At 40.3% G+C, this 17,827-nt stretch overlaps 1 protein-coding gene across 4 annotated transcripts in view; it reads right to left on the bottom strand.

The window, feature by feature from the left end:
- GRM7 (glutamate metabotropic receptor 7) overlaps positions 1–17,827 on the bottom strand; it is a 933,157-nt gene that overhangs the window by 330,342 nt on the left and 584,988 nt on the right. For all 4 annotated transcript variants that reach the window (XM_037019391.2, XM_037019392.2, XM_073230966.1 and 1 more), the window contains exon 5: positions 517–657. In XM_037019391.2, the coding sequence (XP_036875286.1) occupies positions 517–657 (141 nt within the window). The remainder of the gene's footprint in view (positions 1–516; positions 658–17,827) is intronic.

Raw genomic sequence — 17,827 nt, 5'->3', positions numbered from 1 at the left:
ATGAGGTTCAGTGCATATTTTTAGGTATATTCTAAATAGCAGGTGACTTGCTGATCTGGACATTATGAAAATCCATTGGACTTCTCACTGTGCTAAACCCAAGTACTTTGTTTCCTTAAATCAAATACATTGCCCATGGTGATGGTTAAATCCAGTACTGATAACAGGAGTTGTCAGAGATTTCTGTCCATCTGAAAATGACTTCATATGCCTGGCTACAACATAAACTAATATTTATCAGCAAGAGCATTCAAAGCAGCATGACCCCTTTTGAATTCAAAGAATGGATGAAAATGTCAATTACTGCTGGATGGACAGGCAGAAAAGAATACAATTTTGCCTGTATTTCTCTTGTCCTGCAAGACTTATGCTCCCGTTCCATTTTCTGAACAATCTAGTAAAATTCAATTTACTTTTTCAATTTGTCTCCAGCCAAGCTTCCTTCTGTCAGCTCTGCAGACATTTCAATGCTGGCCACGTAGAGTAACAGGAGAAGGACACCAAGAATGAGATTACCTGTGCATTTGCGATCTGTATCTTCTTTCTTTGACCCACTAATCGTCAGCTTGCAATTGAAGTTTTCCTCCCAGTATTCGGCAAACCATACATTTCTTCTGTTGTTTTCAAGTGTGCGAGACGTAAAATAGGCATCAAACCCTAAACAGAGTTAAATGAAAAGGTCATTGCTTGCGGGGCACTGCTGGAACATTTGGAAATAAAAATACCAGTGACGGTTTTCCTTTAAGTAGACTGGATGTTCTTTTGTGTCAATCAAAAAAAAAAGGGAAGAAAAAAATATTCTAATGTTAACCTATAGCTAAGTCCCTAGTTCAGTCAGATGGACCTACGAATGACACTTCGACGGTGAAATCTGCACTAGAGGACCTTGGGATGACACGATGATAGCCATATGCCTTGCATCTCCAGTGAGCTAGACCAACGATGAAGTGTCTGCATTATCATCCTCAAGATAATAACTGATGATTTCAGTGTTTACGACAGACCAGATTCTCTGTTTCAGTAGATTTTTTTTTTCAACGACATATGCGGCAGTTGCTATCACTCCCTTTTTGCCCTTAAGAAAACAGGCTTAGATGAAGTAATAATGTGCCCACAGTGAACTGTTAGGCTTATTCTGCATCTCGGACTGTATCAGCTGCCACCCTCTGAATATCATTTACAGAACCCTCTTCATTTCATAATGTCCCACTGTGTAGTTGACTTTCTAATCAAAATGGAAGTTTTTGAAGACACTGTGGATAAACTGAGCCCAACAGAAGCTCAGTACTGTTCATAAGGAGTGTGAGACCAGAAGATACCAAGAGGCCAGGGTCCAGGAAACCTCTGGCTACCTCTTTAGGAAAGTGAAGCTTTAAACATCCCAAGGGAGTCATACGGTCTTGTGAAAACCAGATTAGATTCCATACCTCAGGGCCTGGGCTTGAATCCCAGCTCTGCTCATCTAAGTCATGGAAATGAGTCATGAGCAAATACACACTTAACCTCTCTGATCTTCCTTTCATCTGTCTGTAAAAATGAAAATGACATCATTTCCTTCCCTCATAGTATCATGTGTATGACAGTGGAAAGAGTCTGGAAACAGAGAGAGTTAAGGTCAAGAACCATAGAAGATGAATTTACTTCAGTTTAAGTTATTCAAAGCTTTCTGGTGACTTTAATGTCATTAAAAAGAAAATATAACTCCATATTCTAAATTCCATGATAAGTGCACATCAGGTTTTATTTACCACTCTATTCCCAGCACCCATCTCATGGCCTGAAATACAGTAAGCCTAAACGGAAAATTTGAAATAAGTAAACAAGACAGTAAAAGAAAAATATTAGAAAAAAGAAACCTATGAAACATATATTATATTTTAGGGAAAATAAAAAAAGATTCTGCATCTCTTAGGTTACTTTTTAAGATGTCAGAAAATGAGTGTTGATCTGGTACATAGTCAGGTTTCTGTTTACAGACACTTCCTTAACTGATTTGGGAGTCATTGGCTGGGCTGGTAACAGATCTCATTCTGATGTTAATACTGACTGATTAATCGGACTCCTTCTATCTCACTGCTCTCCCACAGCCGTACTTCGGGACAACTGTTCTGTAGAACAATGATATTCCTAAATAAATGAGGATTTTTTGGGGAAAGATGCATGAGTCCCTCCAGTGTTTCCAAGGACACTACCTGTATGCACTTGGTCATGTACACATGTACACACCTGCCCCCAGGGTCACTGGCTACTAGCTTGTACTTTTCTCTCTCTCTCTCTCCGCTGCACACATGGGCATGCACAGGGCAGCCTGTGGCACTGGTGGCCCCTGACGGACTATGCTCCCTGGGCTTCTCATCCTTGTACAGTCCCCTCGTGTACCACATCTCTGTCCAGAGGACACTGGCAGGTGAGACGGAAGCGGATGCTGAGAACCCGTGTGCACACTGTGGCTGGTCTTTGAGGAATTCCCTCCTTGGAATCCAGCTGCTGTGCTCTAAGAGGTTTGACTGGGGATGTGAGGCCATGTGGAAAAAGCCCAGCCAGACCCAGCCTCTCAGGAAGACCTTTAAGGATGCTGTAGCCCTCCAGCTGACTGCAGTAGAAGAACCATTTCACCGAGCCCAGCCCTGGCTGCAGAATCGTCGGGTCTGGTTTGTAAGCCAAGAACATTTGAGGAGGTTTGCTATGCACTTTGAAATGCTCCTTCATTAGCACAGCACCCTGCACCCCTCTCTGTGCAACCCCTGAAGGACGGCACACTCTCACGGAAGAACATCCTCACCCGAACGCAAAGAGGCTTCATGAACCAATCACATGCCACGGGCCTGAACCCCTACCCAGACGGAGCAGGAACTACAAGATGGCTCAAATTAAAGCAAGGATGCATACATGTCCCAGCTCAGAAGACAACGCCTTTAGAGGAAACCTCATCACTGAAAAAGTCTCTCCCTCTAAAACGCCTCTCTCTTCAGCCTGTGTCTGCTGGAAATGCAGCACGTGGATGAAGGAAAGGCTAGTTTGCAGCATCTAACAAGCAGGCAGGTGACTCTGGAACATTTAAAGGAGAAGCAAAGAGCGGGAAGGCGGCAGTCACCTCCCTTAGCTCTAAGTGAGGACCGAGACTTGCCGAAAGCCGGCACGGGTCTGAACCAAAACTTCTGTCCTTCATACTCACATATCACGCTGGCTCTCAGCCTCCTCCTCCTCCTCCTCCTCGTTCTCACAGTGGCCCTGCTGGCGACCCTCACCTGGAGGCTGAGTACTCCTGCTTCCTAAATGCGTATGTGAATTTCTTGGGAATCTCATGATATGCAGATTATGATTCAGGAGGTCCGGAGAGAGACCGAAGTTGCTCTGTTCTTAGCAAGCCCGCGTGGTGTCCATGCTACCCCCACTTTAAGCAGCAAAGCTGTAGGGCAAGCCCCGCATTTTTAATAAGCCCCAGGTGATGTCCAGCTGCCCCCGCTTGGAGGAGCAGAGCTGTAGGGCAACCCGAGCATTTTTAACAAGCTCCAGGTGATACTCATGTTGCCATGAGAAGCAGGACTCGAGCAAATCCTGAACTTGAGCGCGTTAACACTTGAGTAGCTCCAGCCCAGCTGGCTAGGGTCTCAGCACCGTCACCCTCTCAGCCTTGGTTCAGACGAGAGGGTCGTCACTTCGCTTCTGTAGACGAGGCGTACCTGCTCAGGAGGGCAGGAGCCCCCCTGCCTTGCCATAGGGGAGGCCGCAGGGGGCTGCAGGAGGTGGAGCCTGAGGTATCAGCCCAAGGTGAATTTCCTGCTGTGCTTGCTCGGTCTGTATGACCCGCATTGCTACTCTGGGCCCCTCTGCAGCCTCCAGAGGCGGATGCCCTGCCTGCCTCCTGTTATCACTGTGGCTTCTCCAGCCTGGAATCCTGTCCTGGTGCTGTGTCTCAGTGCTTCTCTGAAGGAACTTGACATAGTCCAGTGTCTTCAGTACCACCTTTGAAGGTCCATGAGCCCTCAGCCAGGTACTAGCAGTGCATATATTTGCTTCTGAGCAGTTTCCTGGAGACCTAAACTGCCGACCTGTACGAGAGCTGCATTTCCCTCCTGCCATTAGGGAAGCCACGTGGTGGAGTGGCAAACGTAGACACCAGGGTCACAATGTGTAGTTGGAACCCAGTTTTGCCACTTTCTACCTGTATGGCCTTGAGCAGATTACTCAGCAATCTGGTGTCTCAGTTTCCTCATCTCTAAAATGGGGTTAATGTTAATACCTACCTTATAGCATTGTTATGAGATTAAATGAGCTATTATTGTACAAGTAGGAGGTACTGAACCTGATAAAATGTGAACTGCTGGCAGCTCAGTAAACACACTCACCTGTTACATATCTACTGAGCATTTATGCTGTGTGCTCATAAACCTTAGGCTAAAAACACACACATGGCTCCTCATGGGATTTATAGCCAGCCCGGTGGGGAAGACAGACCTTTAAAAGTAGCATTTAAAAAAATGTATATAGGGATTTGTGTGTGTGTTGGTGGGGGGCTGGGCAGTTGGACCACAGCAAACTGAGACTTTCTTTTCATTCCTAATAGAGCTCTTAAGAGAAGTGATCTGGACACACATCCCTTAATTACTAAGTTATCAGATTTTAAAATGTAACCCAAGGCAATAAGACTAAGGTTTCAGTTCATAGAAAACAGGATAAGAATTATGTTAAAGGAAGGGATGAAACTTGGAAGGGATGAAATTCTTAGTATTAGATTATTCCTTTTGTTGGAGAGATGATTTTAATTTCAGAAATTAATCTACAGGTGATGCTAAAGCAAATGTCCCATCCGGTACATGTTGAATATTCTTATAATCTTGGAAGTAAACTTACGACAACATGGAAATAATGAGCAGGGTTTTGGCCGACATTGCAACTACACTTATCTGGTTCTTTCCCCTTTTAACTGGAATGTTGCCCGCAAAGGTCCCCTGAAATCTGTGGTTGACCCAAGAGTGTGCAAATCTATAGACACATAATTCATCCTGGGTGGTATGTTTGGTATGTTTGACCTTTCCAGCTGAGAAGGAGGGAAGCTCTCCTAAGTGTTTAGTATGAAAGGGAAGCTATCAGAAGGTCAAGAGGGGGTCACAGGACACACTGCCTGCTTGACCAAGGTAAAGGGAGGCTGACAAATGCTAATAGCATCTTTGATAGCATCAGAAAGTGACCAATAAGTAGCCTTCATCACTGCTTTATCTACACGAGTCATGCACTGCAGTTTAGAACATACTGACAGGCTTGAATGGCAGGGAGCCCCCAAGGCGTTCTTCTCACTAGCCTATAAGGAGGAGGCTCCTGGCTTTTCCTGGTCAGCTTCTGACTCAGGAAGGATGCTAATGATTCAGACACAAGCAGCACCTGACACATCATAGGCACGTGAAGCCCACAGAACAGATGAATGAATCAGTGAGTAAAAAGAGGAGCAGAAAAGGCAGATGGGGTCAGACAGAGAAAAAGAGAGGATCTGAGAGAGAAAGAATGAGAATAAGAGAAAGAAGGAGACCAGAGAAGGATAGAGGAGAGAAGGGAAGGGAAAAGGGGAGGCGAGGCAGCGATAAGGGAAGGTGGCAAGGGCAGACAGACACATGGACGAGGATAAGAAGCTGGGGAACTCACATTCCCTGCAAAGCAGAGCAACAAATTTGGAAAACAAGTTTATATTTGTTTTATACCCTTTCTATTTCTATGATATAACTCATTGTGCTGGGTTAAATTGCAGCCCTCAAAAAGGTAAGTCCATGTTCTAATGCCTTATTTGGAAAACGTGGATATGGTAGAATAAGAAATTATGTTGTGAATGTAATTAAATTTAAGGATATTGAAATGAGATCATCCTGGATTATCTGCATGGGCCCCAAACCCAATGACAAGAGTCCTTGTGAGAGACACACAGAGGAGACCCCCAGGAGGAGGGCCCTGGAGAAGGCCGTGTAGAGATGGAGGCCAAGACTAGGGAGACGCAGCACCAAGTCCAGGAGGCCCCAGAGCCACCAGATGTTGGAAGAGGCAAGGAAGGGTTTTCCCTAGAGCTTTCAGAGAGAGCACAGTCATGCTGACATCTTTTGATTTCATATTCTGGCCTCGAGAACTGTAAGATAAAACATTTCGGTTTTTTTCCAGCCACTAAGTTTGCAGTCCATTGTTACGGCAGGCCTAGGAAAGGAGCTAAAGTAACTGAAAACAAACGTAGTAATTAAAAAGTCCTATTGTAAGGCACCTTTGTGCATTTTCTCTCTGGTCTAAATGACCACATTTGTTTCTCAGATGTTGCAAACTGACAGCTTGTGGAATGTTTTTGACCCACAGACATGCCCTTTCTATTTTTCCCCTGTGTATTTTTAAAATCAATTTAAAAATCAGATTTCTCTTGCAAGTCCAGGTTTTGGGCTTCAGTTGGGAAGTCAGAAGATCTGGGAACTCAGACCCCATTCCTAGGTGCTGAGGAACAGCTATTCCTCCAGGGCAGCCTCAGCTCTTCCGCCCACAGTATTTCCCACTGCCTCTCAAGGTTACAACTCGGGCCTTGATCCTCACTTGTAAGCGGTGTGCAGCTGTCACAGTAGACGCTGAACCTTCCACTCCCGAGGAATGCATCTCTTTTACTTTAATACACCTTTGCTGAAACTGAGTGACATACAATCTCCCTGAAAATGGTGGTACTCTCTCAGGTCTCTAAGAATATAACCTTGCAAAAGCCACTAAGAATGTAAGGAAAGCATCAGGATGTACAATTAACACAGAGAAATCATCTAACCTCATATATATGAACAATAAATCACTTAAAAGGTAGAATGGAAGACCGCAATTACAAGAGCTACAACAGCAAAACATACCTATCCAAGAATAAGTGTACCTTTCCATTTAATCAGGTTGTCTTTTGTCCTTCAGGGGAGTTTTTTAAAGTTTCCCTTATGTCAGTTCCCTTGAAGCTAATTTGTAAATTGTATGTGATCTTAATAAAAATATTAACTTTCTTTTCCCCCTAGAGCTAGACAAGTTTCATTTAAAATTCATATGGAAAAATATGTAAGAACCAGGAGACATCTGAAAAAGATGAGCAAGTGTGCGTGAGTGTTAGGGGGTTGAGAAATCAGGTGAAGGAGGGTAAACTCTACCAGATATGATGTTGTAACAAGAGATTATAAATTCTCTCTGATTAAAGAAGAGTAGTCCTGACACAAGAATGAAGAGATCAGTGCAGAACCGACAGTCCAGAAATAGACCCAAATGCACAATGGAATTTCACATAATAGAAAAGAAAGGTAGCATTTCAAATCACCAGAGACATGGTACCTTTTTAATAATCATTAATAGCACCAGGTTGGATAATTGGATAATGACCAAATTGAATCTCAGCAATTTAACATTGTTTTTGCCCACAAGAATTGAGGGAAGCGTTGCATGAATTTAGCCATAATAAGTGAGTTTGGGGTTTCCCAGCTCTGCAAGAGAATAGACTTTGCAAAATTGCAGAACTGGAGCTCCCCTGTCCTTGCTTTGAGGCAGCCTGCTGCAGGACCTCCGCAGCGGCTCGTGGTGGCATGTGGCATGCTCCCCATATCCTCTGCATGTGGTCTGTCTGCACCTGCATGGTGCCGGGGGCTCTCAGTTGCTTGTCTAACCTCTCTCACCAGACTTTGAGCTCCTGGCAGACAGAGACTATGCCCTGCTCATTTCTACCCTCCCAAGTTCCTGCAAACATTTATTGAAGTAAACAGAAGTTGAAGATGTGTAAATCATTGGGGCAAGAGGATCATTACCGATCCAGTGGGACCAATCTAGGCTCCCAGGTGCACCCCCAATATATCTACTAATGAGAGTAATTGAAACCAGCCATAATTTTTTGAGAAAACAAATAAGAATTATTGCAATGGAAGTCATTCCACAAAGAACAAAAATCCCATGGGAAGTGTTTACAGATGAGGTAGAGGGAATAATGTTTGCAATATTATTCCACAAAATTCCTCCAAAGGGCTATTGCCTATTATATAATGTCAGAATGCCTGACATCTTTCATTCCTTTGAAGTGCCTGGGAAACAGAAGGGCAGTTTATATAATCTGAATATACGTATATGGGAACAGATATGGGTATAAATAGCACACATAAAATTGATAGTTTTATGAGTAGAATGGTTAAAAGCAGACTGAAACTAGAATTGTAGGGTTCAATTCCTAGTTTAGTCACTTGCTACTAGATGACCTTGAGCAAATGACCTGACCAGTCTTAAGTTTATCAGTCTGTAAAATAAGGATAATGCTAATACCTACTCATCGGAATGTTGTGAGGAGCGTCTGAAATAACCCTTTACAATGAAAGTTCAGAGGGGCTAGTTAACACATGATTGGCAAAAAAATCATGAAGCTGGGCTATCGATTATGGGAGTTTATTACAAGTTTCTCTCTACTTTTATTTATGTTTGATAGTTTCTACATTAAAACATTTTAAAGTAGTTATGAAGATGATTTATGCAGTGTTCATAACAGTGAAAACTTAGAACCATTACAAATGTCCCCAAAGCACATGATTAAGTAATATCTATATGCTGCAATAGTATGCAGTCATCAGAATTTGACAGAGAAGAAAGTACACATTTTAAGAGCCTACCCCAGGAATCAGAAATTCATGTTACTGTTATATGAGAACAGTTAAAAACACTGTGATAGTATGGCTATGCTATGCATAAAAATATATGCTATATATTTATTATATATATAAATGTGTAATATTGCATATATGTATGTGCAATTTATGTATATATATAATATAATACTCATCGGATATTAATAGTGGATCATTTTCTGGAGGGTAAGTGCCATTTATTTTACTTTTAGCTCATGCTTTGTAATTCTTTAGATATAGTTATATATATTTAAAGCAAAACATGCATACATATATATAAAGCAAAAACATACACATATTTCATATGTATATATATAGACATACACACACATACCCCAAAGTGTATGTCCATACCACATAGTATTTATTCAATCTCTTGCAATAGTAAAACTTGGTAGAAGAGCAGTTATCCTTCAAGACAAGCTATTTCCACACACACCTAATTTTCACAAATGTAATCTCTGACTCTCATTTATGACATTATCTAAAGTAGGCATAATGAATATACTCACTACATCTAAAGCCACAGCAGACATGAACAAGCAAACATGAGCATTAGTCCCAAGGATCCTGCTCCCCATATTCTTTACAGCTTAGCACTTTAGAAGATAATTGTTTTTTTTAAGATAAAAGTTACATACCATCCTTGATATGATTGTATATTTTCAACACATTATTCCTGGCAACTGACTATATATCAAGTACTATTTTCAGATGTGAATATTTAAATAAATGAAGGATAACCCAATCTAATACTTACTCGGTGACTACTATGTCCTATATTTTGGACTAAATGCTTTGCATGGATTTTTGATATTGGACATAAAAATCTGTTCTCTGCTCTCGAAAACTCTCAGTACAATAACATCTCCTGGAAAATACCAAGAAACTAAGCGTTTTGCTTAATATCATCTGTTCAGTGCTTTTGTGAAGGAAATGTGGTAGGTGGCAGGAATTGTCTCAATAGAAAATCAAGAATATTAGGGCATGTTACAAACACTGTTTATGGACTGGTCAGTGTTTTGGTTTAATGCTATTGCTTACATTATGAGGATCTTTTTTTTTTAGGCCTCAGAAGAATTAAGGATTTTTCTATGACTGTCTATGAGGCCTTCAAGAGGCTTCATGGGGAAAGAAGGACAAAGTTCCTAAATTCCTAAATTCCTAAATTCCATATAACACACAGGGCATTCCAACCCTGCTTCCCGAACGCCTGCCTTATAATTACTAGATTCCAGGGCTGTTCCTCATTTACCTTTTTTTTTTTTCTTAAACCAGGCCTTCAGGAATCAGTCCTCTACCAGAGTTCCTCTTCTCGGTCCCCTAAACTCTAAACCCCATCTTACCTTCTATTACTTCCTCAACATCCAGGAGGAACCAACCTGAAGTTCCCAGAGAGGCTGCCAGCCCCATTACCAAGCTGGAGATGCTTGTGTGAAATCCAAAACAAGTGATGAGCATCCGCCAGGGCATCTCCTGACGGAGACCTGCCTCTCAGATAAGACAGCTTTTAGGTAAGAGGAGGGGCCCTTGGCAAGACCTGGAGCCTGCAGATGTATCACCCTAGGACTGGGCTGTACCAACCCACGGGTACTCGTGTGTGCAGAATTCCCTTTTCCAAGCACTCATCCTCTGTTCCAAGTGAGGCAACTGCAAAATATCCATGTCTAGAACAGCAGTTCATACCCCTGGCTACACAGTGGAATCATGTATGGAACTGGAAAAATATATATGTGTGTGTGTGCATGTGTGTGTGTACACACACACCTAAGCTTGGATTCCACGCCAGAACAATGACATAGGAGTTTCTGTTGGTAGGTCCATAATCAGCACTTCTAACTTCCCAGGTGATCTGATTTAGAGTCTAAGTTGACGTCTGTTATGGAATATTATGAAATCTTATCACTTATATGTCCATTTTACAAACACCCCAGAAATGGTATCTAAGGGATACCAGAAACACAGAAAACAAGGGCTCTTTACTAGAATATATCTATTCTTGGTATATATATCATGATTACTCAGATAATATCACATGCTCGAATGTCTTCTAAAATATCAAATAAGGATTGAAATATGTTGCCATAATTGATTGAATCCCAGTGTTGTTCTTTGAAAATGGATGCTCATTATATGAAAGCTTTCCAAAATTTGAATTAATAATACTCTGCTATATATACAGAATACATACTTATTCAAGCTTGATATCAGCCTAATGAACGTAGTCAGATTTGTGTTTCTATAGTAAATTTTGAGAATATTTTTAATATATAATTTTGTGCAGAAATGTTTAAGAATGTTCTGAATCATATTAAATTATTATAAATCCTTTCATGTGTGTATATAATTTTCTAACAATCATAATCTTACAAAATAATGAATTTAACCCATAGAAGATATTGAACAGTTCAACAAATGGAACCTACCCATTTTTTTCCCATCCAACAACAGTGAAAGCCAGACAAACTTGTCAGAGAATTATTCTGCATTGTGGAAGCTTCATGTTTTATTTTTAATAACAGTACAAGAATCACGTTGCCTGGTTACCATCTTCATTTTGTACTGATCTAAAAATGTCTCAGCAGCCAGAAGTTTTCAGTGAGCTCAACACCTAAACTTATATAATCAAATATCTGTAACAATCCAGAAGGAATTTTACCAAAATGATATTTCATTTTCTTCCTAATCATGAATTCAGCAAATGCCTAAAGACAGGCTGAAAAAAAATTAGTATTTTGAAGAAGGACTCTTCTTATGTAGCTCTGAGGGGAAAAGAAAGACTGCAAAAAAAGAGAACCTTGAAAAACAATCAGACCAGTGTCCTAAATGTGTGACTATTTACTATTTGATTTCCCCTCGTACTGTAAGTGAAAACAAGAAAACATTTTTGGACATCAAGAAAAGTTTAAATTGATATTTAAAATATCTAATGATCTAATGACAAATGTCAATTTATTTTGGAGTATTTTGTTTGAATAGAACAATCTCACATCCTGGCTTTTTGATCCCTCTTCCAGCAACTCCTAAAACATGGCATTTTGATGCTTATTACTTCTCTGTGTGTTGTTGGGCATGTTGATGAAGACAACATACTTTTAAATGAAGTAAGAACAAGCTGATGATAGGTTCTATCTAAATAAATGTCTCAGGTAAAGGTCGAGTTCAAGAAGCAAATTCAGATCATTTCATTCTTTCACCACGAAGTTACCAGGATATTTCTGAGGTGGAGACACTGTATTAGGTGCTACAATAGGAAAGCTTATTTGTTTTGAACTCTTCTGCTCTTCCATGTTTGGGCAACTATATCCCCTTTTCTAGGAATCCACCTACACATTCATGCGGTTGTACCAGGTGTTGATTGACTGAGTTAGAGGGAAGCAGCTCACCCAGTCTGGGTCAGTCAAATTCCTTTCCTTGGAAAGCTGAAATCGAAAATAATGATATTCCTGTCTCAACCCAGACTGCTCACTCTAACAGTACAAATATAAATTCAGCAGTTGCTGAGAGCAGCCATGTAGACAGGTAAGTAGCAAAAGTTACTTGCATTGGGAGAAAAGAATGTGACCATCAGAGGCCAGGAGAGAAAAGATATGGAAGGGAAAACCAATGTCTTACATTTTCTATGTGACTCAAGTAACTGGTTCCAATTTGTATCTCAGACGTACATATATTCCTTGCTTTTGGGTTTTATGTAACATCTCCTATTCATAATAGATCATCCCCCTCTCCTTTGGGCTTAGGCAAATCCCAATGGGTAGCTGCTATTGACTGCCAACTATAAGGGCTGTAACTAATATTGATGGGGGTAAGTCAGATAGGGTTCTCAAGGAGATTGCCAAATAGTAGAACACATACAGAAAATTTTAATTTAAGGGAGAGAGTTTCAGCAGCTATAAGTATGAGACGATGGGCATTTTCACAGGAAGAAGCAAACATTCCTCAGGTGAAGGTGAATCAGTAAAGTTTTTCAGAGGACTTATACTTAATCAATGTATTTGAAATGTCTAGAATGATGACCAACACTATTTTTTTCTTTCAATTTTTTTTCTAGGTATTTGTTATTACAGGACACATATTCAATTTTCTGCCATTTGGTTCAGCCACAGAAATCCTTGTTTTCCTCTGAGTGTGGGACGCTGTTGGGAGAGCTTCATGCTCTGTGTTTTAGCATGAGCAATGGGAAGCATTTGATATTCAAGCCAAATGGTCATATTTTAACGTGGCCTCATGTCGGACGTGATGTGTCCAACCATGAAATGCGGTGGGCACTGTTTTTGCCTAGCCCTGCTGATGACTCTTCCTCTAAGGAGCAGGCAGTACCCGAGTGCCACAGGAGCGTCTGTGACAGTTCCTGGCAGAGCCTATGCTTGCTACCTAGGCCGGTGACATTATCTAAAGAAATACAGGCCCATTTCAGTCACCAGGGATTGCTTCTTTGTCATCCAAATTTCAAGTGTCTGGGATGGATCCAGAGAAAGGCTGACAGAGCAATTAATCACAGCAGAAATTAATTAAAACAAGAGGCCTTATGGTAGGGAGAAAATGAAAACATACCATACACAATCCCAGCCCCCGAGGCACTTTCAGTCTTTGGGGGTAGGTAAGAAAATACAAACAACAATAACGATAATGATGATTAACATTTATTGAAAAGAAATTAAATACTTATACTGGCCTAAGAGCATTAAATGTGTTATTTCACTCCTTACAACCATCCTAGGCATTAGCGATCATTATCACTTGGTGAGTGAATAAACTGAAACATACAGTGTATGTAACTTGCCCAAAGGCTCCTAGCTAATGAGTAGAACCTGAACACGATCCATCCGAATACAAAGGGTACGCTCTTAACCACAATGGAAGAAGAAATGAGAGAACAAAGTCCCATAAAAATTTCAAAAGTACTCTATAAATGTTACAGGAATTCAGGAGATGAAAAGGGATGCCAGGCTGGAGTTCTGCCCATTGGTACTGTGGCAGAGCTGTGATCTGACCTCAGCCTTGAAAATGCAGAGTTCATGTATACAGGAAAGACTGAAGAGTAGGGAAGATAATAGCAAGAGGAAAAAATGTGTTTCTGCATGATGAATAGATGGATTTGACTTCAATGGATGCTTTATGCAGAGGAGAACCTTATGTAAAGCTATGAGGGGGCCAGGTGGTCGAGTGTTAGTGTAAAGCGTCTGGATATTGTCTCCTGGGCATTGTGAAGTCATTGAGGGTTGGTTCTTAAGAGTGGATACCATGATAACAGAAGTACTTCAGGAAGAATACATTAGCTAGACTGGGTGGGAGAAGGTTCTCATTTGTTGGGTGGCATCGTGAGAGAAGCATTTATCTACGGGGCTACTATAATCCTTATGACACCCTGAAATGTAGAAACTACCATGTCCATACTTGGATGTCAGGGAAAATGCCTTTTGGGAGGTCACCAAATGGAAAAAAAAAATAGATCTAATATTTTAGTCCTAGTCTGTTTACTTAAACACCCATAGTATTAACAATTTCATATGAAGAACACCAAGCAAAGAGACATTACAAAGCTATAATAAAAATAATGACATTACTGAGCATTTTCTCTTCCTGGGTTCTAAGGGATGTACATTAAGTAATTTATTTAATCCTTCCAGCAGCCCTGAGATAGGTACTACGTTGTCCCCATCTTTTGGATGAGAGAAGTAAAGCAGAGAAAGCACAGGCCTAAGGGTGTTCTGCCCAGAGAGATGCATTCTGTCTTTACTAGAGAAGATGAGGTTTCATGCAGATTCTGACTCTACAGCCTGTGCTCATGATTCTGCTACGAGCCTCTCAATTTTACCAGCAGTTGACTGAGAAATAATACTCATGAAAACTAGAGAACAAAGTTTTACAAGAGACAGACTGAAAACAAGGACCTTGAAGGAGAAAAAGGCAACTTGGTGATTAGATTTAGAGTTTGGGAGAAAAGGTTGATGGTGGATTCAAGTATGGGTTGAGGTAGTGATTTTTTTTCTTTTGTTTTGTTTTTCTTTTTAAATAGAAAGATGGTGTGATTTCCAAATCCCTGAGCTTTAGGTGATGGTTGAACCATGAAGGAAAATGCTCTGAAGTGTAAAGCTGTAGATTCAGAAGTTAAGTAAATGCATGTGATGCTTGGAACTGAGAGAGAACATAAATCAAAAAAGAGAGAGGGAAGAAAATATACAGATGGAGGAGGAAAACAAATGAAAGACGGGTCAGGAGAAATATTCACATTTAGGGATGTCAAAGAGAAAAAAGAGAGCCATGAGTGGAGTTAGGAGTTGTCACAGAAATATGGAGAGACCCTACCTAGGATATTTGTAGAATCTGACAGATCAGTGAGATACAGGGCTGGCTTCATCAGCGTGCAACATGAGACTCACACAGGACTCCAACTTCAGAAGGGCCTCATGTCACCACCCTGAAATTCTTAGAAAGTTTTGAACAAGGGCCCTCACATTTTTATTTTGCACTGGGCCCTGCAAAAAAAAAAAAAGAAAAAAAAAAAACAACAGCCAATCCTAGAGAGATCTCAGGGGTCACCTTTTCCAATTCCTCATTCAATGATAGAATTGCCTTTCAAAATTTTTCAATTATAAACTGTCAAATATTGCTATAAATACATCCAGTCACAAGGACCTTGACATATCTTGGGCATTCCCTACTGTATTCTTCACCATATAAACACATATCAACTTTGAGAAGTAGCTCCTATGATAAGCTAAAGTCTGTCTCTATAAATTCTATGCATTTGTTATGGTCCTACTCTTGAAGAAAACAGACTAATTGTGCTGCCATGTTATCTCTAGCTTTTATGATTTACCTGATTTCAAACATTTAGTCCTACAAACCCTGTGAACTGTTTATTGCCAGTTGCGAAGAATGTAGTTAGCACATGGCTCGCAGTAAATATTAATGAAGTGATTCGGAATCATTTATCCTAGGTTCCTCACTTTTAGAAAAGATATTAAAATATACTATGGGCCAAGCCACGCAATTTAGGATTGCAGAATATATAGTCACTTAAAATTCAAATTAATTCCCACATGGTAATCCTGAAAAATTTTAGAAGGCCATGGTTATATTTATACAGAATCTTCTCATTTTCTTTAACTCCCCCTAAGACTTGAGGAATTTCCTCGTCAGCTGGGTCAACTATAGCTTTGGGGTGTTCCAAATGTTTTGGGTTCTTTTCAAGCAAGGTTCCTCAAACTGGCACTACTGACACTGTGGCCAGATAATCCTTTGTTGTAGGGCTGTCCTGGGCATTGTAGGTATTCAATGGCACCCCTGGTTTCTACCAACTGGATGCCAGTGGCATCCTCACCACCCTAAACTGTGGCAAACCAATGTCTCCAGATATTGCCCAGTGTCTATTGGGGGGCAAAATAACCCTGGGGTAAGACCCACTGATTTAAAGTAAAACAACTCTATGTGATGGCTTTATTTGGATACATGGCATTTGCTTCACCAAATTATAGGTTTTCTTTTAATCACACTGGAAAACGAATGTACGATTAGTATGTACTGTTTGACACAGTGTTCCTTAACTTCTGCATGGCTATCACAATACCTGGAGAGTAACCACAATTTCATTATGGTAAACTTCCCTCACGGAAGAACTTTAGCTTCCAAAAAAAGGAAGAATATCTCTTTTTTTGGTTTAGTTCCTTCTTCACACTCTCCATACTCTACATTGTTAACAATTGGAGTGAATACTTTTCAAATCAGAGATAGCTGGTGTTTTCATTTTGAAATCAAATCATGAACATGCGGGTGGGAAGGAAATGGGAGACACATTCAAGGAGGATTCGTAAGACAGGCTCCTGGGGAACTCTGTGGTTTCCCCCTTTGTTTCCCCCAAGCCCACATTTTATAGTGTATGGGAAATGGGAACAATATTAGAGTCTAGGAAGTTCTTTTATTTTATATCTTGAAACTATTTTGTATATGCACAGGAAAAATAAGCTGATACAGAAGCCAGGGGCAGTACGTGAGAAGAAGCCATGGCCACATCAAGGCTCAGTTGCCCCTAAGGGAGAGGAGAAATGGTGTCACTGGCATGAGATGACATGCACAGAGGGGGCTTGGGCATGTCTCATGAAGAAGGCCACCAAACGGAGACCTTTTTGTACGTCCGCCTACTCATTCATCCAAAACATGTTTCTTAAACAACTACTGATTTTTGACACAAATAAATAAATAAATAAAGCCAGAGACACTCCTCTTTCGCTTCCCGAAGCTGCATAGAGACATTCACACTAAAGCAACAGCAACACATATACATAAAGCACAAAGTCCCCATATGTTAATTCACTATGCAAAAGATGGGAATTTGTTGAATTTTAGGCTAGTAAACTAGTAATGATTTAGGAGCTATCTTTTTTCGGTTTGTAAAAATTTCTTTAAAAAGAAAATAACAAAAGGGCAAGTACTTTGCCCGAGCAAAGTTAAAGACACAGGTATTTTTCCACTACCTCATATACCTCTTCTTAGACTTATCTTTTTAGGTTATGTGGTTTCACTTTCATTCCATTACAGATTATAAGGCTTTTTTTTTTAATGTTATTATTGGGAAATTCTTCATTTTATCCAAAATTTCCTCCTACACTTACTTAGGTCTCATTGATGACTACTGTGTAATTCTGAACACTCTGGCCCTCTCAGAGATGAGAATCATAAATAGAAAGGAGCCATGATATTTTGGGTATATTTTGTGGGCAGACAAATAGGGAGAAGAGATGCTACCTGAAATTAAACTATATACTAAACTTCAAAGAGAAAAAAGGCAAGCAAAAAGAGTTATTTTAGATTTATAATGAGAACTAAGGTGTTGCCTGTTTGGTGGCTATGATGTGATTGAAATGGAAGGCGGAAACGTAAATGAGGCTGTTGAGTCTGTTTACACTCTATGATTTTGAGCAAAGGAAATTATACTTAAAGTGGAGAAAGAAGAAACAAATATCAGAAAATGAGAACTAAATCTCCAAGGAGAGAATAAGATGAAATCTTGTTGTTTTTAATGAGTTCTAATTCAGGGCCAGACCAGCTATGCTGTGAAGTTGCTAGTAGGACTAAAGCAAGATACTGAGTAATCGATGACAATTTTAAGAATTAGTGTGGTGTCATAAGATGTTAGACAGGAAAACGTTTTTCCTATTTACACAGGGGAGGACAAAAGA

This window comes from Manis javanica, chromosome 3 (assembly GCF_040802235.1).
Source record: "Manis javanica isolate MJ-LG chromosome 3, MJ_LKY, whole genome shotgun sequence".
In the NCBI taxonomy this organism is placed as follows: Eukaryota; Metazoa; Chordata; class Mammalia; order Pholidota; family Manidae; genus Manis; species Manis javanica.
The sequence above is the reverse complement of the archived record's forward strand: the minus strand, read 5'-3'. Positions and strand labels throughout refer to the sequence as shown.